The sequence below is a fragment of the Oncorhynchus gorbuscha genome, linkage group LG06 (genome assembly GCF_021184085.1).
Source record: "Oncorhynchus gorbuscha isolate QuinsamMale2020 ecotype Even-year linkage group LG06, OgorEven_v1.0, whole genome shotgun sequence".
Taxonomy (NCBI): Eukaryota; Metazoa; Chordata; class Actinopteri; order Salmoniformes; family Salmonidae; genus Oncorhynchus; species Oncorhynchus gorbuscha.
Window position 1 is genome coordinate 88,877,387 of NC_060178.1, and position 25,712 is coordinate 88,903,098.

Here is a 25,712-nt window from a genome sequence, read left to right on the forward strand (position 1 = left end):
AACAATGTTTGCTCAGAAAGTCTAGGGCTCCCGAGTGGCGCAGTGGTCTAAGACACTGCATCTCAGTGCAAGAGGCGTCACTGCAGTACCTGGTTTGAATCCAGGCTGCATCACATCTGGCCGTGATTGGGAGTCCCTTAGGGCAGCGCGCTATTGGCCCAGCGTTGTCCGGGTTTGGTCAGGGTAAATAAGAATGTGTTCTTAAATTACTTGTCTAGTTACATAAAGGTTTAAACATTTTTTTAAGAGAGTCTCAGCACAGCTCTCACATTAGAGGAAGAGACACACGCACAAATTCCACAACCTCGAAGCACATTTCCTCCAGAGCTAATGGTTCTGTAAAGAGGAAGGTAAAACGAGCTGCAATACTAGGTGCAAGAATCTCCACTGAACAAAAATATAAAACGCAACAAGTAAAAGTGTTGGTTCCATGCATCATGAACTGAAATAAAAGATCCCAGAAATTGTCCACTCACAAAATGCCTATTCAAACTTAATTTGTCACATGCGCCGAATACAACAGGTGTAGTAGACCTTTCCGTGAAATGTTTAGCTCAAACCAGATGGAATGGCGTATTGCTGCAGAATTCTGTTGTAACCAGCATGGCTAAGTGTGCCTTGAATTATAAATAAGCACCCCCACACCATCACACCTCCTCCTCCATGCTTCACGGTGGGAACCACACATGCAGAGATTATACGTTCATCTACTCTGCATCTCACAAAGACACGGCAGTTGGAACCAAAAATCCCCAAATTTGGACTCATCAGCCCAAAGGACCCATACCCAGAGTCTAATGTCCATTTATTAGCACAAGCAAGTGTCATTATTATTGTCCTTTAGTCGTGGTTTCTTTGCAGCAATTCGACCATGAAGGCCTGATTCACACAGTCTCCTCTGAACAGTTGTTGTTGAGATGTGTCTGTTACTTGATGCATTTATTTGGGAAGCAATCTGAGGTGCAATTAACTCTAAATCAACTTATCATACGCAGCAGAAGTAACACTGGGTCTTCCTTTCCTGTGGCAGTCCTCATGAAATCCAGTTTCATCATAGCGTTTAATGGTTTTTGTGACTGCACTTGAAGAAACCTTAGCAGTTCTTGTCATTTTCCAGATTGACTGACCGTTAGGTCTTAAAGTAATAGACTGTCATTTCTTTTAGCTTATTTGAGCTGTTCTTACCATAATATGGACTTGTTTTTTACCAATTAGGGCTATCTTCTGTATACCAACCATACCTTGTCACAACAACTGATTGGCTCAAAAGCATTAAGAAGGGCCTCCCGAGTGACGCAGTGGTCTAAGGCTGTGCCACTAGAGATTCTGGGTTTGAGTCCAGGCTCTGTCGCAGCCGGCCGCAACCGGGAGGCCCATGGGGCGGAGCACAATTGACACAGCGTTGTCTGGGTTAGGCCGGCAGGGATATACTAGTCTCCTCGCACACTAGCGACTCCTGTGGCGGGCCAGGCGCAGTGCACGCTGACATGGTCACCAAAGTAGCTAGTTAGCTGGCCAGCTCCTGATGGAAGTTCCAGTTATAAGGAATAAAAATAGCAGACCCGTACCACATTTGGTGAGGCTGGTTGCAGGAAAGTATATTTAGTTCGTAAATAGAAAGTGAAATTAAGATATATACGACACGGGATAAGATAAATACACACGTCCTATGCCATCTTGGATTGCCATTGACAGGCATGACTCATACTCTCCACAGACCGGTGTGCCATAACCAATCAGAGCTGCAGTAGGCCTATATGCAAATAGACCATTGCCATATATGAATCTCTGCCATTCACTTTGAACTGGACTGTTTTTACAGCATGCACATTTATAGATCATTTGTAGCCAGCAATGGGGGAGTGATTGCTTCCTACAAGAGCACAAAACATGTGAATTTCTAGACAAGTCAGGTAAAGAGCTTTTTTTGTCATAAAAGGGAAGTGTTGTATTGAGACAGGCTTGAATAAGCTTAGTAGCCAATAGGCAGAGGGTAGCATCATTTGTATGAGTCTCTGTAATAATGGTATGGGAATAATGGTGCATTTAATTTTGTAAAGTGGTTTCTTGCATCAAAACAACATTTTCAGTCACCTCCTTGTCTGAAGGACAAGTGGATAAACATGTTAATGTCACACCCTGCATGTCTCATTGAATGTAGGTCTACATTGAACACCGAACATTGGCTGCTATTGTTGGCTGAGTGATAATACAGCTATTTCCATGTTAAAATGTTAAGGGATGCATTTAACGTTCAACATAGTAGCCTACTTGAACACTTAAAACGGGTACAGCCTCATTTTTTCACAGTAAACGCACGCCGGAAGTTGCACCTAAATTTCACAACTTTCAAGTTTACGCTCAGCAGACCTGAAAGTTGCTGTGTCATTTTTGTTGTTGAGGGAACGTTGATCTCCAATAATGTGAAATCCATAGATTAGGGCCTAATGTATTTATTTCAATTGACTGATATCCTTATATGAACTGTAACTCAGTCAAATCTTTGAAATGATTGCATGTTGAATTTCTATTTTTGTTCAGTGTAAGTCTGATTGTTGTAGCTAAAAGGATTGTCACTTATCAGCACTTGGTTTGTACCTATGGAATTATCTTTCATATTTGACAAACATTCAGAAAAAGACCCATTTAAAGTACAAAATACAAGAGTGTATCCATGTACAGTTCTGTAGATTGTAGACAGCATCAGGCTTTAGGAAAGCTTTTACCAATTATATTCTCTCTGAACCCAAACGAGCAGAAGCGTGTAAAGAGCTCGGCCAGTGTATTTGAGGCCCCAGTACAGGGCTGTAAAGAGCTCGGCCAGTGTATTTCAGAGGCCCCAGTACAGGGCTGTAAAGAGCTCGGCCAGTGTATTTCAGAGGCCCCAGTACAGGGCTGTAAAGAGCTCTGCCAGTGTATTTCAGAGGCCCCAGTACAGGGCTGTAAAGAGCTCGGCCAGTGTATTTGAGGCCCCAGTACAGGGCTGTAAAGAGCTCGGCCAGTGTATTTCAGAGGCCCCAGTACAGGGCTGTAAAGAGCTCGGCCAGTGTATTTGAGGCCCCAGTACAGGGCTGTAAAGAGCTCGGCCAGTGTATTTCAGAGGCCCCAGTACAGGGCTGTATCGGCCAGTGTATTTCAGAGGCCCCAGTACAGGGCTGTAAAGAGCTCGGCCAGTGTATTTCAGAGGCCCCAGTACAGGGCTGTAAAGAGCTCTGCCAGTGTATTTCAGAGGCCCCAGTACAGGGCTGTAAAGAGCTCGGCCAGTGTATTTGAGGCCCCAGTACAGGGCTGTAAAGAGCTCGGCCAGTGTATTTCAGAGGCCCCAGTACAGGGCTGTAAAGAGCTCGGCCAGTGTATTTGAGGCCCCAGTACAGGGCTGTAAAGAGCTCGGCCAGTGTATTTCAGAGGCCCCAGTACAGGGCTGTAAAGAGCTCGGCCAGTGTATTTCAGAGGCCCCAGTACAGGGCTGTAAAGAGCTCGGCCAGTGTATTTCAGAGGCCCCAGTACAGGGCTGTAAAGAGCTCGGCCAGTGTATTTCAGAGGCCCCAGTACAGGGCTGTAAAGAGCTCGGCCAGTGTATTTCAGAGGCCCCAGTACAGGGCTGTAAAGAGCTCGGCCAGTGTATTTCAGAGGCCCCAGTACAGGGCTGTAAAGAGCTCGGCCAGTGTATTTCAGGCTGTAGGCCCACTGGTTCGTTTGGTTTGTTTAGTAGCGGTTGCTAAGAAGCTCTCACCAAGCAAGATGTAGCCAGTGTGTTTTGATAGTGACAAGTCCCTGAGGCACACTGGTATTTCCTCTCCACTCACCTACAGTAAACGACAGCAGACTGTCTGTCCCAGTCTTATCTCAGGACACAGGATGAGTGACCAAACATTTTGACACACGGAAGGACACACACAGTTCTAAGATATGGAAGTTCCTCTTACAGCAAACTGCACCTGGCATTGCAACTGGGAGTCTTTTCCAGCATACATTTACATTACATTTAAGTCATTTAGCAGACGCTCTTATCCAGAGCGACTTACAAATTGGATAAATATACACCACCTTCTCATACACCACCTTCTCATGACACTCCCAAAGATGTCATTAAATCAGCATTGCCAATGACAGTCCTACTGTGGCCCTACTGTGAGCAGGGGAAGTCAGGACACATACTGTAGGTTCAACAGTATAGTGGCAACGCTCTGAGAGAAAGTACGTCATTACGTAGTAGTGTTGAGGTGATAGGGTCTATTCATGCATTTAACATTGTGCATAAAAATACCTTATAAAACTCCCTACACCAACTGACATGGCCTATAGTGAGATGAGAAAAGGCAAACCAGTACTTTAAAAAATATTAAAATAATTCCCTTCCAGATATTAGTTTAGGTTGTCTACTCTATCCTCTTCAGCATGCAGACTGCACCACCTGCTGGTGTGAAGATGCCATGGTCCCAGTGACAGTTGAATTTTAGTTGACCTTCACTTCAGTAGTAATACGCTACCTTCAAATTTGCATACATTTTTTTTTGCATAGAGCTTATTATTGGTTCATTCCGATATATTCTAAGTCACGAATTTCCGAATTCTGAGTTGTCTTGAACGAGTCCATAGTATCAGTGATTACATCACACGCAGTTGTAGTACCTTAAGATACTAACACAGTATGTATTTTGGGAAAGTAGGATTTATTTAATGTCATTATTGCATTTCGTTTTTTAAATGTAGACACTCCGTAAGAAAAAGAACTAGGTAAAGAAGTATTTCACACAGTTGTAATCCATTAGAAATACATTCAATTAGCAAAAACCATTTCATATTTCATTATAAACACAGCTCTCTGGGCTTGGAAATGATTGCTAAGTATCTACCACCTTCATAGTGCATTATCTCATTAGTTTCTTAAGCAATTCAAAGAATTCAATCATTTTTGTTTCAATATGAACCCTTTCCATTTCACAGGTTAATGAGTGTAGGCATAGCCTGGTCCCTGATCTGTTAGTCCTCTTGCCAACACCATTGCTGTCATAGTAAAGCCAGACCAGGCAATCGTATATCCATATCCAATCGTATGCAAGAGGGCAGAAACAGACTGGTACCCAGGCTAGTTTAGCACTAGCAAAGGTTCTGTCAGTAACAAAAAGCAATAGGAGAAATAGGCAACGCCAAACTTAATTGCTTAAAAACAAATAGTGCATCAGCAGTAAGAAGCAAGGGGATTGGTTAGGTTAGTGTTGCTCTAAGCAGGTGGAGTAGGCCACTGGTAAACAGGAAATCAATGAAGTGCACAGTCATGTAGTCTCCTCTCTGCATCACAATTATCCTGGCAGTGTAGACTCGTCCTCATCACAATTAAAAACATTGGATTGGTATAAGCATGTCAGACTCTTTCAAATTCATGAAGGGCAGTGAACAAGTGCACACTTAGGGCAGAACATTCTAGAATTGAAACAAACAGCTTCAAGCAGATGCTGAAGGACATGAGTCAGTCAAACTCCTCTGAATAAGTGCTAGGACCAGAGTTACTCTCCAATAGCCAACATAAGTCTAGTGCTTGATGCTTGCTTAATGTTAACTATATAATGCATGAAGCTTCCCAGCTGACCAGGCTACATATGCAATGTAATGATTGGGATGACTTGACAGAGCGCAATCCTACGGTAACTTTCAAATGTATGTCAAGCAAAATCCATTAAGTTTAACAAACCATACAACTACCTTAAATTTTAGAGAAATAAATACATTACTGGATAAACTGGGCAGATGCAAAGTTCGGTAACAGAATTACAGTAAAATATTTTATTCTGTTACCAAACATATCTACAGTTCCTGTAAAATATGCTTCTGTAAACTTTGTGGAAATATCAAAAAGTTAAACATTGACATACATTTTAAAGTGAAACATCTGAGTATAATGCAGTTACCATGGAAATTCTCTAGAGCAACTGGCTGAAGGGTGAGTGGACTAGGACCTGCTGCTGGCCTCACCCACACAGCTGGAAATGTGTCACGTGATTCATAAGTATACAGTAGTTAGCTACTACGGGTGGACTTCACTGACTCAAACTAGTCCACTGAACATACACTCAATGAGTACAGAAACCAGTGATCCCTGGCACTCACTAGACATAGCAGATTGAAGAAAGGGTGGTGGGGGGTAAAAATAAAGTCACGCATCACAAGTTTGGCAGTCAAATTCGATAAAGGGACAACTACCAGTCCTGACACTCACAAGGGCTGTGGTGAAAATAATCTATTGGTCCATATGTGTAAGTAAACTTGTCAAAAGCAATGTGAATCTTAAGAATTTAGCTCCAGTTACTGGGAGTAATGTAGACGAATGTGAGAAGAGCCATGTAGCCATTCCTGAGGAACGGCCAAAGCATTTCTGTGTGGTTCCACACAGTATAGATACACGTGTCTACTCAGCGTTCCTAACCATGAAAAAGAGCACTTCACTTTACTGGTGGTTTGAGAGTTTGGCCCAGACTAATCTCAGAGAGAGAGAGAGAGAGATATATCTATCTATCTAAGTCCCAATTCTCCACTCTTCTCCCACTTCCTGTCATGGATTTTACAGTGGTGGAAACTCGCATCAGCCAATGCTTATATCAACCCAATGTATTTAAATCCAGGACGAGAGTGCGCAAGTGCACACTTTGGTAGAAAGGTGGACAACTGGGATGCAGTCATAAGGACCTTTATTTAGGCACTAAGTTAATCTCTCTCCCTTTTCCATCCACTTTATGAACAGTTGCTCCATCTGGGTTGTATTCCCTAGGCACAAAACCAAAGGAAAATCTGAAGTGGTCCAATAAGAAATTGTTTTAATTTTCTATTGCAAAATGTTTTGCTACACAGTGGCCTAATGAATAGGACATTTTAAACTGTTCCATTACAAACCAGAGAAGCAGTAGCTGAGCTCAGTTGTCAGTTATTCACTATGTGATTCCTCAGAGTATTTCTGGTTTAAAGTAGAGTTGCAATAAGAAAGCTATACCCACACTATAAAAACCTCAGGTTATTCCGAAACAACTCTGCCTAGTTAAACTCTACAGATTCACATTCAAGCTACAGATCTACATTTAGTAGGTCCAAATTCCACCTAAATTAAACACTTGTGTTCTGTTGCAAAACAGTTTGCTACAGAGTTCCCTAATGAACACGACCCAGATGTATGCGTTTACGTATATAAAAGTGCGGGACCTGACGGGGTTAGTTAGAGTATGCCGTGAAAAGCAAGCAAAACATCACAATGAGGCTATTATTCCACAATCAACATCGTTAAAAATTGAAAATACAATACAAGGATAGAGTAATCCATCCAGAATAGAAAAAAATATCACAATCTATGGGTGCATTCGTAAATTCACTTTGGAGTGCCAAAGGGCCCTCAAGAGTGCGCTCGGAGCGTTCGGAAATTCAGAGTGTTGTCAGATTGCTAACTGGCTAAAGTAAATTCGCTTGCTAGTTACTTCCAGACATAAATGATAGAAAACCTCACTCTGCTAGGGCAAGTAAAGTGGTCAGAGGTGGTTAGGCTGTTTTCACGTTATAGAGCGTTGGTGACTAACTGTGCAGCAATTGAATTACGTTTTTTTGCCAATGTTTAGGGACACCAGCCTTATTATTCAACAGGTGTTGAGCGTTCGTTCATCAGTTATTCTGCATTCTGGCACACAGACGAGAGCGCTCTGAAATCGGAGTAGATAGTCAGAGTGAATTTACAAAGGCGCCCAGATGAAGAGGAATATCAGAAGACAATGCAAGCGGCTACCTTCTCCCTGTTCCGCATTGCTGGCATCACAAAAGGTGAGTGTTCCATGGGACATGAGGCGGAGTAGAAAGGTGGGTTGACAGGTGGGCAGGGACTATGTAAACCTTGAGACAGACTAAAAAAATAGACAGACTGCAAACAGACGGCTGCAGGTTCCTGTGCAGGTTTCTGAAATGGCATCATTTGGGGGTGGAGGTACCCAGGATCGTGTTTAATAGGCACAGAATGCGCCGAAATCGAGTGAAACGGTGAGGGACTATCTAATCCTGTGCAATAAGAAAGGCTCCTTTTCTTTTGCAAATGTATGTTTTTCTACCATGTGCCCTAATGAACACAACCCAAGGTCCCCTGGGGGTAGAGTGTGGTGGGAAGGGGTATCCAGGTTTCCTTCTTAAAGGCTGGGTCAGTAGCCTGGTTCCAGATCAGTTTGTGCTTTTGCCTACGCCATTGGCACGGTTCTGCATGACAGTTCCATACGGAGTTGGCAAGACCGCAAAAAACAGACTGGCACCCAGGCTAGCCGGTCAGTGGGTGGTGGTCTGGGAGGATTGGTAGGAGACAGGAGGTTCAGTTGCTCTTGAGAAGCTCAATGCAGCCCTGCAGCAGTGCCATGTTGTTCTGTGGTTACAGAGAACAGGGATATCAGTATCATATCCATTCAAAAGACATTTCAGGGCACAATGTACCACATAACATTAACTACATTTTGCTCATAGTTGCTACATATATAATATCCTCCGACAGCTTCTGAACAGTCCAGTTCATCACTGAGAAAAGTACCAACAAAGTAGAGTTGTGTCTGCGGTTGGTCTAGTGGGGAACACCTTCTGTAGCACATAACAGTTTAGTGATATTGTGGGATTGTATCCCACGGCCTCTCCCCTCCCCCTATATTTCATTACTGCATATTCCCGAAAAAAAATCTCAAACACAGGAAGGAAAAAGAACTCTGTGCACCCTGACTGACCTTGGCGTGTTTGATCTCCAGTTCAGCCATCTCTATTAGGTTCTTACGGAAAGCCACCACTCTCCTGCCCTTAAAACTGGTCAGCTCTGGGAGGAGAAGACCATACTGTCAGTTTACTCACTGTACTGTATTACGGAAGAACATGTTAGCCCAAACCCACACAGTCTTACACAAACCTCTTTTTCCAGACTCAGAGAGCTTGTCAAACTTCTGCAGACACTGTTGTTGGTGCTCCTCAGCCTGGGTGATGTCTTTACTCTTCAGCCGGGCCTTGTCCAGGGCCTTGTTACTGTTCTCATAGTCAGCCAGGGCCCGGGCCCGCCTGTACAACAGGTCCTGACACACATGTAGTGGTTAACACACAAACAGCATTTCTCAGAGAATGCATGTAATATGCATGCCTACCGTGTTTCCACGTGACTTTAAGAAAATAATTAATAATTCAATAAGAAGTTGGAGGTTTTTTGAGAGAGAAACAGACTAGACGTGGCTCACCTTGGCTGCCTGGATGTCCAGCATGTAGTAACGGAGCAGCTCCGTGAGCTTCAGCTCCTCGTCTGACGCCACTCTGCCCTCCACTTTCTACAGGCAGGACCAAATAGATACATCAATGCTACCGCCATTCTCAAAATATACACACACACACACACATTTCCAACTAGCACCTTGCTGATAGTAAGTGCAATTTTCCTCTAAAGCAGATATGACAGAAATGTTGTCTCCCCTAGCTATCTTAAGATGACCTGCATGTCGTACTGGATAAGAGTGTCTGCTAAATGACTAAATGGTAAAAAAAAAAAAAAGTAGACATTTGCACAGCTCACAAAAGCAAAATGCACACATGTTTAAATGTATTGCTGACCTCACAAAATTTGAATTTGCATGGAGATGGACAATAGCAGATTATATAAAAACATACAATGAATAGAAAAACAGTCCAGGTTGAGAAGTGCAGAAGACCAGCACTGTGGTTACATTTACATTTACATTTAAGTCATTTAGCAGACGCTCTTATCCAGAGCGACTTACAAATTGGTGCATTCACCTTATGACATCCAGTGGAACAGTCACTTTACAATAGTGCATCTAAATCTAAATGGTTCTTACCCTTAGTTTCTCAAACAGGTCTGCAAACTTCTCAAGGTGCCTGAAGGGAATAGACAAGACCATGAGAACTTGAGCAAAGTCACAATTTGTTGTCGCTGATATTGGGTGAGATGTAAACCATTCATTTAGCAACCCATAAACTCTTGTAGCTAGACTACATAAACAAACATAGTACCCTAGATAGATCTTTATACTATGGGCACCGATAGCTAACAAGCAGCAATAGTTCCAGTGCTTGGGTTCTCAATCACTGATTTGGACAAATCATGATTTGCAGGTGTTCGCATCTTTCTGAATTTCAGAAGGGGGGCATTTTGCCCATATAATAATTGCCCGTAATTTGCAGAGAGGTTGGGGCTCCTTGTTCTGGTTCCGCTCCTCATTCTAGCATCTGTTAACACGTATGATCCCAGAACTTAATCAAGCTTCTGACCAATTACACAGGACTTTAGTTCTGGGTTAACCGAGATTAAGCCACCCGTAGTTGGCTTGAAACAACGGCACCATTCGTATACCTCGAACTATAGTGTATTCATATTGTTACTCACTTTTTAAGTGCGGTGTTGTCTTCGACAGAGAGACTGTTCAAAGTGGCAGAGATGTGGATGTAATCATCAGCAACATCTGAGACAAAATACAACATGTTAAAATCTAAATTCTTGGCCCACTTTAAATCTGAACTCAGCCCCTGAGTGACTTCAAGAGGTTAGAGGGTCACCATAACGCAAAACCTGGTATCCTAGGTGGTCGACCTGAGGCCAAGGGTCAACGGCTGTGAATTCCAAGCAATCAATAAAACTCAGTATGGGTAACATACCGTAAGAAGTTGCACTTTGGTGACACCACACAATGATACCACACATCCTGCTGTTCATCTATAAACATTTAAATGTCTTGAAAACCGATCTGGCCTTAATGGCTACATGTACTCTTAAATCTCCACCCGGCACAGCCAGAAGAGGCCTGGCCACCCCTCGGAGCCTGGTTCCTCTCTACCCGGCACAGCCAGAAGAGGCCTGGCCACCCCTCGGAGCCTGGTTCCTCTCTACCCGGCACAGCCAGAAGAGGCCTGGCCACCCCTCGGAGCCTGGTTCCTCTACCCGGCACAGCCAGAAGAGGCCTGGCCACCCCTCGGAGCCTGGTTCCTCTCTACCCGGCACAGCCAGAAGAGGCCTGGCCACCCCTCGGAGCCTGGTTCCTCTCTACCCGGCACAGCCAGAAGAGGCCTGGCCACCCCTCGGAGCCTGGTTCCTCTCTACCCGGCACAGCCAGAAGAGGCCTGGCCACCCCTCGGTTCCTCTATGTTCCCGCCTTTTGAGTTTTTCCTAGACACTGTGCTTCTGCATCAGTATTGCTTGTTCTTTGGAGTTTTAGGTAAGGCAAATTTTGGGCAGGAGCTGAGTACCAGCGCCTCAAATATTCTGTTCCTCTCATTGCGGCTAGGTATCTCCAAAGCAATATGTGACAATTGCTGATGTTAAAAGGGCTTTATAAATTACATGTGATTGAGCCAGATATAAGGGGGGGGAAAAAAACTTATCAATAACTCAAAAAGCTCCAATTCAAGTTGGTTGTTGTTGATTTCATAGTCATACTTTTGTGAGAGCGGGTCATCTTCTCTGCCCTGGCAGTGGAGTCTTTGATCTTGGACGAATAATCAAGCAGGAAGGTCTTCTCCTGCTCAAAGAAATCATCTACTTCCTGCAAGAAAAAAAATATTTTAAAGACATCAACCTTCAGCCTAAGTCACACATAAAAAAAAAAACACAAAGCCAGATCTTCATTCTGGATACGAAGGTCCCTACTCAGCTTGTAAACCGTTACGATTTGTAGCTGCATTCGTTTCTCTTTGTTGACTTTCTGCATCTGGTTTGTAATGCATTGACTTTCTGCATCTGGTTTGTAATGCATTGCTGATTTCACAAGATGAAACTTCATGGAAATGGACAATAAAAGCATTGGGCTTGTTTGACAATGCAGGCAACTGCTGACTGATCCTGAAACACCTTGCATAAATTGTTTGTAGGTCAGTCAGTCACAATTTACCCACAATGCCTCAGATGTGATGCTCTCGAACTTGGCTAGTATTGTATGATATGCGAGGAGGCCACACCTACCTTTATCCCAGAGATGATGACCTCGTCAGCACTCTTGACCATGTTCTTAAAGAAACTCCCAAACGTCTCCTTGGCGTTCTTCCTTCGTACGCTCAGCTACGTGGACCAATCACAGGGAGGAAAATTATTTAGTTAGCCATTGAGACCACAGAACAAGTTCGCAATGTAAAATTGATTACGTAAGCTACAATAGCTGTGGCGCTGTCTTGTGGAAGCCTTTAGTTCCACATAGGAATGAAGAAAGTGAGTAAGAACTACAATAAGTGTTAGGGTTTTTCCTAATAATTTGATAAAATGCCTGTATAACATTTCCCAAAAGGACAAACAGAACCATCTCAGCAGACCCCAGCTGACTCGAAGCTCCACTGTCCGAGTGGTTTGGAAATAGAGCTGAACTCAGCAGCAGGATGTGTCCTAGGTCTGCTTGCTTATCTTCCTCTCTCCCCCTTCCTCTATCCCCCTCCCTCGTTCACTAGGCACAAAACGGAAGAAAATGACTGGATGTACTAACTGAACTGCATTGGGAAATGTTTTTCAACGGTGTGCTCGAGTGAACACGACTCAGCAGTTAACTAGGAAGTCAGTACTGCTGGAAAATATGCAGTCTGTCTTCTTCGTTTCCTTTTCCAAGTTAAACTCACATCCTGGTCATACTCCAGGAATATCTGGAAGTTTCTGTCCTTGCTCAGGATCGGGTGAGAAGATAGTCGCTGCAGGAATACCTCGTGGACTTGTACAGTCTTCTTAAATACAGCCAGGTACTCACTGGGAGAGAGAGCCAGAAGATGGCAAATTACCAACTGAGAGTGCACATACAGATACACAATCTTGAGATCACCAGAATCATTCCCACAGGAAACGTAATACAAAATTTAAATACGCAAAACTGTGCCGATTACGCTTGGACACAGTGACAAGGGGTAAAGGAGGAACTCACGCCTCTAACTCCTGCTTCATCTTGGTGTATTCCTCCTTGGTCATGGTGGCTTCTCCCTCTCCCAGCTTATGCATCTTCTCCCTTGGGCTCTCGAAGTCTGGCTTCGGGGGGGCTGGAGGGATCTGGACAGACAGGGAGGAAAAGAGCAGAGGGGGAGTAATGGAGGAAAGGGAGAGAGGAAAGAGGGAAAGGAGCAAGGGCAGAGGAGAAGCAGAGAAGGTGTAGTTGAGGAGAGGGAGATGCGGAGGTAGGGGTGAGGAGAGCAGATGGAGCTTCTGGTAAGCTTTCCTACACAGGCATGTCCCTGCAATAAAACTCAGCTGATAAGACGATGGTATTTAAAATAAAATATTTGAGCAGATAATGGAGTCCCTTCCACCTTCATCAAATAACACTCAAATGTCCTGACAGTGAACTTGTGAAATTACATTCAGTGGCAGCATGGCTGTGAGTGTGAACTATACTGTAATTAAGTGGTGTGTCAAATCAAATTCTATTTGTCACATACACATGGTTAGCAGATGTTAATGAGTGTAGAGAAATTCTTGTGCTTCCAGTTCCGACAATGCAGTAATAACCAACGAGTAATCTGACCTAACAATTCCACAACTACTAGCCTATACACACACAAGTGTAAAGGGATAAAGAATATGTGCATAAAAATATATGAATGAGTGATGGTACAGAACGGCATAGGCAAGATGCAGTAGATGGTATCGAGTACAGTATATACATATGAGATGAGTAATGTAGGGTATGTAAACATTAAGTGGCATTGTTTAAAGTGGCTAGTGATACATTTTTTACATGTATGGCAGCAGCTACTCAATGTTAGTGGTGGCTGTTTAACAGTCTGATGGCCGTGAGATAGAAGCTGTTTTTCAGTCTCTCGGTCCCAGCTTTGATGCACCTGTACTGATCTCGCCTTCTGGATGATAGCGGGGTGAACAGGCAGTGGCTCGGGTGGTTGATGTCCTTGAAGATCTTTATGGCCTTCCTGTAACATCGGGTGGTGTAGGTGTCCTGGAGGCCAGGTAGATTGCTTCCGGTGATGCGTTGTGCAGACCTCACTACCCTCTGGAGAGCCTTACGGTTGTGGGCGGAGCAGTTGCCGTACCAGGCGGTGATACAGCCCGACAGGATGCTCTCGATTGTGCATCTGTAGAAGTTTGCGAGTGCTTTTGGTGACAAGCCAAATTACTTCAGCCTCCTGAGGTTGAAGAGGCGCTGCTGCGCCTTCTTCACAACGCTGTCTGTGTGGATGGACCAATTCAGTTTGTCCGCGATGTGTACGCCAAGGAACTTAACTTTCTACCTTCACTACTGTCCTGTCGATGTGGATAGGGGGGGGTGCTCCCTCTGCTGTTTCCTGAAGTCCACAATCATCTCCTTTATTTTGTTGAGTGCGAGGTTATTTTCGTGACACCACCGAGGGCTCTCACCCCTCCCTGTAGGCAGTCTCATCGTTTTTGGTAATCAAGCCTACCACTGTAGTGTCGTCCGCAAACTTGATGATTGAGTTGGAGGCGTGCATGGCCACGCAGTCGTGGGTGAACAGGGAGTACAGGAGAGGGCTCAGAATGCACCCTTGTGGGGCCCCAGTGTTGAGGATCAGCGGGGTGGAGATGTTACCTACCCTCACCACCTGGGGGGGGCCCGTCAGGAAGTCCAGTACCCAGTTGCATAGGTTGGGGTTGAGACCCAGGGTCTCGAGCTTGATGACGAGTTGAGGGTACTATGGTGTTAAATGCTGAGCTGTAGTCGATGAACAGCATTCTCACATAGGTATTCCTCTTGTCCAGATGGGTTAGGGCAGTGTGGTTGCGTTGTCTGTGGACTTATTGGGGCGGTAAGCAAATTGGAGTGGGTCTAAGGTGTCAGGTAGGGTGGGGGTGATATGGTCCTTGACTCGTCTCTCAAAGCACTTCATGATGACGGAAGTGAGTGCTACGGGGCAGTAGTCATTTAGGTCAGTTACCTTAGCTTTCTTGGGAACAGGAACAGTGGTGGCCCTCTTAAAGCATGTGGGAACAGCAGACTGGGATAAGGATTGATTGAATATGTCCGTAAACACACCAGCCAGCTGCTCTGCACATGCTCTGAGGACGCCGTCTGGGCCTGCAGCCTTGCAAGGGTTATCACGTTTAAATGTTTTACTCACCTCGGCTGCAGTGAAGGAAAGTCCGCAGGTTTTGGTAGCAGGCCATGTCAGTGGCACTATATTGTCCTCAAAGCGAGCAAAGAAGTTGTTTAGTCTGTCTGGGAGCAAGACATCCTGGTCCGCGACGGGGCTGATTTTCTTTTTGTAATCCGTGATTGACTGTAGACCCTGCCACAAACCTCTTGTGTCTGAGCCGTTGAATTGAGATTCTACTTTGTCTCTATACTGACGCTTAGCTTGTTTGATTGCCTTGGAGGGATTAGCTATACTGTTTGTATTCGGTCATGTTTCCGGTCACCTTGCCCTGGTTAAAAGCAGTGGTTCGCACGTTCAGTTTCACGCGAATGCTGCCATCAATCCCAAGTTTGGGAATGTTTTAATTGTTACTGTGGGTATAACCTCGCCGAAGCACTTTCTAATAAACTCGCTCACCGAATCAGCATATTCGTCAATGTTGTACGCAATGCGGAACATATCCCAAACCACGTGATCGAAGCAGTCTTGAAGCGTGAAATCAAATTGTTCAGCACTGGTCCGACCAGACCTGAGCGCAGGAGCTTCTTGTTTTAGTCTCTGTGTGTAGGCTGAAAGCAACAAAATGGAGTCGTGGTCAGCTTTTCCCGAAAGGAGGGCGGGGGAGGGCCTTATATGCGTCGCGGAAGTTAGAATATCAGTGATCCAGGGTTTTACCAGTGTGTGTGTGTGTATGTTCCGTAGACTACCCCATAGAGCTGGGACGATAAACTGAAAATGATCAACACAGACCACTTATCACAGGCATTTTGCTGATATCGTTCATTACGATAAGTAGCAGATACTAGAGAAGTTTAAAATTAAATATGTTTGCTAATCTCGGTCACTTAATGGGACAACTGATGGAAACAACCATCAATCTAGTATTAGTAGTTACGGATAAAGATAAACATCTGTGATGTACATTAAAATGTTATAAACTACTCATTATCGCATCAATCCAGGCAATTTATTGCAATATGGTCTTTTATTCCATATCACCCAGCTCTACTACTCAAATCACTCAATGAGCCCAGCGTAGTCGCAAACCAGTGTGTGTGTGTGTGTATGTGGTGGACTTAATAGGTCACTCACAATGAGCCCAGCGTAGTCCTCAGTCTCAACCAGCGCGTCATGGAGCCAGATAAAGTCCTCATGTTGCCTAGGAACAGAGAAGTCTGGCTTCTGGAAGGTGCTCAGAGTGGTCTGACAGAAAAGACAATTCAAGCTCCATTTAAAGTGCATTAACACAAGGTTGTAATATACTTTAAAAGTAAGACAGAGACAGTTACTGTTATTTATTTTTCACTGACACTGATCCAGAGTGACTTGCAGTGCAGCATTCAACTAAGGTAGGTAAGACAACCACATTCGACATAGAAACAACAAACTGTAGTTCTAGCCTGCTGGACACGAAGAGCATTATATATTATTTGAATAACTGACAGGAAAGTGAGGGAACTAGCAGTGACCCTTAGCTTAAGAACTGAAACTGTGGAGTTGCTGTTTTTACCTTGGTGTGGACAGTGAACTTGACTTTGTCACGTTCACAGAGTGCATCAGGAATGTCGATGAGGAGAGAAGCGTCGTTGTTAAGGTCCACAGACACAGAGCGTGCCTAAGACAAGGGGGAACAGGGTAAAGGACAAGGTTATTTCAGCTTTTATTCCTTTCAGCAAATTCCCAGTGGGTCAGAAGTTTACATACACAATTAGTATTTGATAGCTTTGCCTTTAAAATTGTTTAACTTGGGTCAAACGTTTCAGGTCGCCTTCCACATGCTCCCACAATAAGTTGGGTGAATTTTGGACCATTCCTCCTGACAGAGCTGGTGTAACTGAGCCAGGTTTGTAGGCCTCCTTGCTCACACATGCTTTCAGTTCTGCCCACATATTTGATATAGGATTGAGGTCAGGGCTTTGTGATGGCCACTCCAACACCATGACTTTGTGAGAAAGTGGCTTAAGGACAATGTGAAAGTATGCTTGGGGTCATAGTCCATTTGGAAGACCCATTTGCATCCAAGTTTTAACTTCCTGACTGATGTCTTGAGATGTTGCTTCAATACATCCACCCTCATGATGCCATCTGTTTTGTGAAGTGCACCAGTCCCTCCTGCAGCAAAGCACCCCCACAACATGATGCTGCCACCCCCATGCTTCACAGTTGGGATGGTGTTCTTCAGCTTGCAAGCCTCCCCCTTTTTCCTACAAACATAACAATGATCATTATGGGCAAACAGTTCTATTTCTGTTTCATCAGACACTAGGACATTTCTCCAAAAAGTACAATCGTTGTCCCCATGTGCAGTTGCAAACAGTTGTCTGGCTTTTTTTAATGGCGGTTTTGGAGCAGTGGCTTCTTCCTTGCTGAGCGGCCTTTCAGGCTATGTTGATATTGCACTCGTTTTACTGGGGATATAGATACTTTCATACATGTTTCCTCCAGCACCTTCACAAGGTCCTTTGCTGTTGTTCTGGGATTGATTTGCACTTTCCGCACCAAAGTACGTTCATCTCTAGGAGACAGAACGTGTCTCCTTCTTGAGTGGTATGACGGCTGTGTGGTCCCATGGTGTTTATACTTGCGCGTACTATTGTTTGTACAGATGAACATGGTACCTTCAGACATTTGGAAATTGCTCCCAAGGATGAACCAGACTTCTGGGGGGTCTACAATTTCTGAGGTCTTAGCTGATTTATTTTGATTTTCCCATGATGTCAAGCAAAGAGGCACAGAGTTTGAAGGCAGGCCTTGAAATACATCCACAGGTATACCTTCAATTGACTCAAATAATGTAATTAGCCTATCAGAAGCTTCTAACACCATGACATCATTTTCTGGAATTTTCCAAACTGTTTAAAGGCACATTTAACTTACTGTATGTAAAATTCTGACCCACTGGAATTGTGATAGATTATTTCAGACAAATTCACTGTGTCTGTAAATAATTGTTGGGAAAATTACCTGTGTCATGCACAAAGTAGATTTCTTAACAGACTTGCCAAAACTATATTTTATAAAGACATTTGTGGAGTGGCTGAAAAACGAGTTTCAACCTAAGTGACTCCAACCTAAGTGCATGTAAACTTCCGACTTCAACTATCGAGAGATACATATACACATATATATATATACACATATATATATATACACATATATATATATACACATATATATATATACACATATATATATATACACATATATATATATACACATATATATATACACACACACACATATATATATATACACACATATATATACATACACACATATATACATACACATATACATATACACACACACACACATATATATATACACACACATATATATATATATATACACATATATATATATATACACATATATATATATATACACATATATATATATATATATATATATATATACACACATATATATACACATATATATATATATATATACACACTTGGGGTTGAATTACACACACACCGTACTTGAAGCAATAACTCCAGCTGATTTCCCAAAAGGGTCAGTCAGTGTTCGCAAGTGTCTGCTAGCTAGCGCACATTTCTCCTAGCATGTTCCTGAATTTGTTTGTGCCATCCGACCACTCCCTATGGTCATTATTTTCAAGGCTACGTTTCTCCCATCTTAACAGCTGTTTCTGTTTGAGTAGGAGAAGCCTTGGTCGTATGGGTAGCCCTAGTGGAAACCGATCCACTATCCTGGCGTTGCAAGCACCTTTCTCTAACCATTTAGCAAGTACTTCCTGTGTGAATGACCCACTGAGCCTCAGTGTTTCACCATACTACTACCCGAACTCTGCTACTCTGCTTAACAGAGTCAACCGAAATAAAGCAGATTAAGTCTCCTCTGGAAAGTCTCAGAGGAAAATAAAAAAATTTGCAGAAAATAAAATAACCACAGGCCTGTCCAATTCCACACCAATCCATATGTAAGCCATCTGAGTTATTCTGTAATTGGCCAGGAGAAAACTAGCCTCTTACTGCCACGTTGCAAGTCCCCAAAGCAATGGTTAGATCAGTGGTCGGTGATCCATATTCTAAAATCAATAACCCTCTAGCCAGATATAATTCAAAATAGTAATGTGGTAAACAGGAAAAGCAGAAATTAAACCAGCGAGAATGGCCTGACGTTATTGGGGAAGTGCAGTGCCATACAAGCCCAACTCTCATGTCAGAGGCAGTGGAACACTTGTAAAGGCTACGACATCAAGTACTTATGGCAAACTAAAGTAGCCTGGGGTGGTGACAATACAATAATGGATAATACATCTTGTGACAACATTCATCTGTGAAGTAGTTAGCTAGCTAGGCCAATGCCAAAGATGGTGGTAGAATGCTTTCTATACAGGCTCCAATACTCGTTGACGTTATAAGTTAGATTGTTGCTTTCAACAGACTGCAGCTGTTGATTCCTCTAGATAGCTATTTAGCTAGCCGGGCAACCTTATTTACAGGTTATTAGCTAGCCAGCGAAATTTATCATAGATAGCTGACTGCATGAATAGCGTTACCTAAATACTGCAGTTGTGTTTTAAGCAAGTGAGCATCTCATGAACTTCCTCGCTAGCTAAAATATAGGCTACAGTTAGCTGGATATTTAACATTAAGCGAAGAGCTAGTTAGTTGGCTAACCACGACGATAATACATCGCTCATAACGTACCTTTTCTTTTTCGCTATCATCAAGAGTAGATGTCATGATTATAAAAGTACAACAACGCTGCAGATCGTCGTGCTGTGCTACAAGTCTAGCTATATTCGCTATCTACACAACCCCCGTTTCGCTCTTCCTGTCTCCTGACAGATAAATCCCGCCCAATAACTCGCCCTGATGTTTTTGATTGGACAAGGTTTCTGAACGTCAATCAAAATAGTTCGTTGCTTTTTTTTGTCCAACCCAAGTCGCATTTCGAACATACGTTACCGATACAACAATTAAACATACTCAATTATTACATATTGTAATAATGTACTGTATATAGCCACAGCGTATGTGGAATTTTCGAAGTTCACTTTGGTTCCATGTCAGGAAAACACCGTTTCAAAGACCCACCTTCAAGGGATTACTAGACTAGTTTTGTCTATCATGTCCCATCAATAATTTACTTGAGAGAAAAAAACTACATGCCTTCCCTCCTCGGTCAAAATGTTGTGTAACAAAATAAAAATCGCGCGATGTTTGGGAGGTAACGACTATCCACTACATGTATTTATTGTTTTCCATATATTCAGTAATCATTTCATGTAACCAAAGCATAGCCTACGGTACTCCCTGTTCACCCATGACTGCATGGCCAAGCACGACTCCAACACCATCATTAAGTTTCCCAATTACACAACAGTGGTAGGCCTGATCACTAACAACAACTAGACAGCCTATAGGGAGGAGATCAGAGACCTGGCAGTGTGGTGCCAGGATAACAACCTCTCCCTCAACCTGATCAAGACAAAGGAGATGATTGTGGACTACAGAAAAAAAAGGACCAAACATACCCCCATTTTCATCGATGGGGCTGTAGTGGAGCAGGTTAGGAGCTTCAAGTTCCTTGGTGTCCACATCATCAACAAACGATCATGGTCCAAACACACCAAGACAGTCGTGAAGAGGGCACGACAATGTATATTTCCCCACAGGAGACTGAAAAGATTTGGCATGGGTCATCAGATCCTCAAAAAGTTATACAGCTGCAACATCGAAAGCATCCTGACTGGTTACATCAATGCCTGGTACGGCAACTGCTCGGCTTCCAACCGCTAGGCACTACAGAGGGTAATGCGTACGGCCCAGTACATCACTGGGGTCAAGCTTCCTGCCATCCAGGACCTCTATATCAGGCGGTGTCAGAGCATGGCCCAAAAAAATGCCAATGATTCCAGCCACCCCAGTCATAGACCGTTCTCTCTGCTACTAAGTCTAGGTCAAAAAGGGATCTTAACTGCTTCTAACCCCTTTAAGACTCTTGAACAGTTAATCTACCCGGACTATTTGCGTTGTCCCCACCTCACCCCCCATTTTACACTGCTGCTACATTCTGTTTATTATCTATGCATAGTTACTTTACCTCTACCTACATGTATATATTACCTCGTCTAACCGCTGCCCCCGCACATTGACTCCCTGTATATAGCCCCTGTATATAGCCTTGCTACAGTTATTTTATTGTTGCTCCTTAATTATTTGTTATATTTCTATTTATTTATTTTTCTAAAACTGCTATGTTGGTTAAGGGCTTGTAAGTTGTCACACCCTGGCTTTAGTTATCTTTGTTTTCTTTATTATTTTGGTTAGGCCAGGGTGTGATATGGGTGATTTATGTGTTTTGACTTGTCTAGGGTTTTTTGTAGATTTATGGGGTTGTGTTCAGTTTAGGCGTCTAGGTAAGTCTATGGTTGCCTAGATTGGTTCTCAATCAGAGGCAGGTGTTAATATTTGTGTCTGATTGGGAACCATATATAGGCAGCCATATTCTTTGGGTATTTTGTGGGTGATTGTTTCCTGTGTCAGTGTTTGTGCCACATGGGACTGGTTTCACAGTTCTTGTTTTCACGGTTTGTAGTTGTGCTCATGTTTGAGGTTTCCTATTAAAACCATGGACACTTACCACGCTGCGTATTGGTCCGATCCCTGTTTCACCTCTTCAGATGAAGAGGAAGAAAACCATGACATAAGTAAGCATTTCACTGTAAGATCTGCATCTGTTGTATTCAGTGCATATGACAAATAACATTTTATTGTTGTGTTGAGTCACTAAATACAAAGCTGCAAAAGAAAGAACGGATATCAAGTGTATTTACAAAGCCCTTAGATCAGCTGATATCTAAAAGTGCTGTAGAGAAACTCAGGCTAAAACCCCAAACAGCAAGCAATGCAGGTGTAAATGCAATGGCTAGGAAAAACTCCCTAAAGGCCAAAACCTACAAAGAAACCTAGAGAGGAACCAGGCTATAAGGGTTGGCCAGTCCTCTTCTGGCTATGCCGGGTGGAGATTATAGCAGAACATGGCCAAGCTGTTCAAATGTCCATAAATGACCAGCATGGTCAAATAATAATAATCACAGTAGTTGTCGAGGGTGCAACAGGTCAGCACCTCTACCGCTCCTTCTGTCTCTAGAGAGTTGAAAACAGCAGGTCTGGGACAGGTAGTACGTCCGGTGAACAGGTCAGGGTTCCATAGCCGCAGGCAGAACAGTTGAAACTGGAGCAGCAGCACGGCCAGGTGGACTGGGGACAGCAAGGAGTCATCATGCCAGGTAGTCCTGAGGCATGGTCCTAGGGCTCAGGTCCTCAGAGAGAAAAAAAAAAAAGAATTATAGAGAACATACTTAAATTAACACAGGACACTGGATAAGACAGGAGAAATACTCCAGATAACAGACTGAACCTAGTCCCCGACACAAACTACTGCAGCATAAATACTGGAGGCTGAGACAGGAGGGTTCAGGAGACACCGTGGCCCCATCCGATGATACCCCCCACACAGGGCCAAACAGGCAGGATATATCCCACCCACTTTGCCAAAGCACAGCCCCAAACCATTAGAGGGATATCTTCAACCACCAACATACCATCCTGAGGCAAGGCCGAGTATAGCCCACAAAGATCTCCGCCAAGGCACAACCCAAGGGGGGCGCCAACCCAGACAGGAAGACCACATCAGTGACTCAACCCACTCAAGTGACGCACCCCTCCTAGGGATGGCATGGAAGAGCACCAGAAAGCCAGTGACTCAGCTCCTGTAATTGGGTTAGAGGCAGAGAATCCCAGTGAAGAGAGGGGAACCGGCCAGGCAGAGACAGCAAGGGCGGTTCGTTGCTCCAGTGCCTTTCCGTTCACCTTCACACTCCTGGGCCAGACTACACTCAATCATAGGACCTACTGAAGAGATGAGTCTTCAATAAAGACTTAAAAGTTGAGACCGAGTCTGCGTCTCTCGCATGGGTAGGCAGACCATTCCATAAAAGTGGAGCTCTATAGGAGAAAGCCCTGCCTCCAGCTGTTTGCTTAAAAATTCTAGGGACAATTAGGAGGCCTGCGTCTTGTGACCGTAGCGTACATGTACAGTAGGGAGAACAAGTATTTTGATACACTGCCGATTTTTCAGGTTTTCCTACTTACAAAGCATGTAGAGGTCTGTCATTTTTTATCATAGGTACACTTCAACTGTGAGAGACAGAATCTAAAACAAAAATCCAGAAAATCACATTGTATGATTTTAAAGTAATTAATTTGCATTTTATTGCATGACATAAGTATTTGATCACCTACCAACCAGTAAGAATTCCGGCCCTCACAGACCTGTTAGTTTTTCTTTAAGAAGACCGCCTGTTCTCCACTCATTACCTGTATTAACTGCACCTGTTTGAACTTGTTACCTGTATAAAAATACACCTGTCCACACTCAATCAAACAGACTCCAACCTCTCCACAATGGCCAAGACCAGAGAGCTGTGTAAGGACATCAGGGATAAAACCTGATAAAGACCTGCACAAGGCTGGGATGGGCCACAGGACAATAGGCAAGCAGCTTGGTGAGAAGGCAACAACTGTTGGCGCAATTATTAGAAAATGGAAGAAGTTCAAGATGACGGTCAATCACCCTCGGTCTGGGGCTCCATGCAAGATCTCACCTCGTGGGGCATCAATGATCATGAGGAAGGTGAGGGATCAGCCCAGAACTACACGGCAGGACCTGGTCAATGACCTGAAGAGAGCTGGGACCACAGTCTCAAAGAAAACCATTAGAAACACACTACGCCGTCATGGATTAAAATCCTGCAGCGCACGCAAGGTCCCCCTGCGCATGTCCAGGCCCGTCTGAAGTTTGCCAATGACCATCTGGATGATCCAGAGGAGGAATGGGAGAAGGTCATGTGGTCGGATGAGACAAAAATAGAGCTTTTTGGTCTAAACTCCACTCGCTGTGTTTGGAGGAAGAAGGATGAGTACAACACCATCCCAACTGTGAAGTATGTGTTAGGATTTGGCCAGGGTTGTTCCGGTTTTGGTCACTAGATGCCCCCATTGTGCTTTTTGACCCTTTTGTTTCCAGTTATGATTTGCACCTGTGTCTCGTTTCCCTTGAAGGTATTTAAACCCTTAGTTTTCCTCAGTTCTTTGCTCTGTGTGTGAATGTTAGCACCCAGCGATGCTGTGAACATTTGTTACTCCAGTTGGACTCTCTATAGGTACTCTGGTTTTGTTCTCGTTTATTTATTTTTTATTATCTTTTCAGGCTTTTTTCTGCTGTACCTACCACCTTGTGGATTTACCTTTTTGAGTTGGAGGATTACCTTTGTTCTCTTGGAATTACTTTTGACGTTGTGGATTTATATTTTTGCCTGAAGAACATTCCTTTTTAGTTTATTAAAACACTGTTTCCAGTACTGCTGTGTCTGCCTCATCTCAGCTCAGTTTGCTAAGTGACTGTTTCTCACACTGGAGACCTGAGTTCGTAACTGGGTCCTGACAGTATGGAGGTAGAAACATCATTCTTTGGGGATGCTTTTCTGCGAAGGGGACAAGACGACTGCACCGTATTGAGGGGAGGATGGATGGGGCCATGTATCGCGAGATCTTGGCACACAACCTCCTTCCCTCAGTAAGAGCATTGAAGATGGGTCGTGGCTGGGTCTTCCAGCATGACACCGAAACACACAGCCAGGGAAACTAAGGAGTGGCTCCGTAAGAAGCATCTCAAGGTCATGGAGTGGCCTAGCCAGTCTCCAGACCTGAACCCAGTAGAACATCTTTGGAGGGAGCTGAAAGTCCGTATTGCCCAGCGACAGATGCAGAGCCTCGGTCTGACGCCATTAAAAGGTAATTTACCACCTTCACAAGTGCAATCTCAGTGCCATGATGGGGTCTAAAACCAGACTGAAGCATTTCGTATACATTGTTTGTCTTCAGGAAGGCAGTGAGTTATTGTGCAACAGCTTTTTCTAATATTGAGAGGAATGGGAGATTCGAAATAAGCCGATAGTTTTAAATATTTTCTGGGTCAAGGTTTGGCTTTTTCAAGATGCTTTATTACTGCCACTTTTAGTGAGTTTGGTACACATCCGGTGGATAGAGAGACGTTTATTATGTTCAACATAGGAGGGCCAAGCACAGGAAGCAGCTCTTTCAGTAGTTTAGTTGGAATAGGGTCCAGTATGCAGCTTGAAGGTTTAGAGGCCATGATTATTTTCTTCATTGTGTCGAGATATAGTACTAAAACACTTGATCCTAGGTCCTGGCAGAGTTGTGCAGACTCAGGACAACTGAGCTTTGGAGGAATATGCAGACTTAAAGAGGAGTTTGTAATTTGCTTTCTAATGATCATGATCTTCTCCTCAAAGAAGTTCATGAATGTATTACTGCTGAAGTGAAAGCCATCCTCTCTTGGGGAATGCTGCTTTTTAGTTAGCTTTGCGACAGTATCACTTTTTTGGGGGATTGTTCTTATTTTCCTCAATTAAGTTGGAAAAATAGGATGATCGAGTAAGGGCTCTTCGATACTGCATGGTACTGTCTTTCCAAGCTAGTCGGAAGACTTACAATTTGGTGTGGCGCCATTTCCATTCCATTTTTCTGGAAGCTTGCTTCAGAGCTCGGGTATTTTCTGTATACCAGGAAGCTAGTTTATTATGA

The 25,712-nt window shown here is 43.7% G+C and overlaps 1 protein-coding gene across 1 annotated transcript; it reads right to left on the minus strand.

The window, feature by feature from the left end:
• Positions 1-4,654: 4,654 nt before the first annotated feature.
• Positions 4,655-19,898, minus strand: LOC124038500 (sorting nexin-5-like). The gene is made up of 13 exons (XM_046354468.1): positions 19,746-19,898; positions 16,577-16,681; positions 16,159-16,269; positions 12,891-13,012; positions 12,595-12,718; positions 11,954-12,049; positions 11,432-11,537; positions 10,385-10,460; positions 9,837-9,876; positions 9,225-9,311; positions 8,906-9,065; positions 8,730-8,815; positions 4,655-8,380 (listed from the first exon to the last, which is right to left on the minus strand). The coding sequence occupies exons 1-13, from the start codon at positions 19,779-19,781 to the stop codon at positions 8,330-8,332; spliced, it is 1,200 nt and encodes a 399-aa protein (XP_046210424.1). The 5' UTR covers positions 19,782-19,898; the 3' UTR covers positions 4,655-8,329.
• Positions 19,899-25,712: the final 5,814 nt, after the last annotated feature.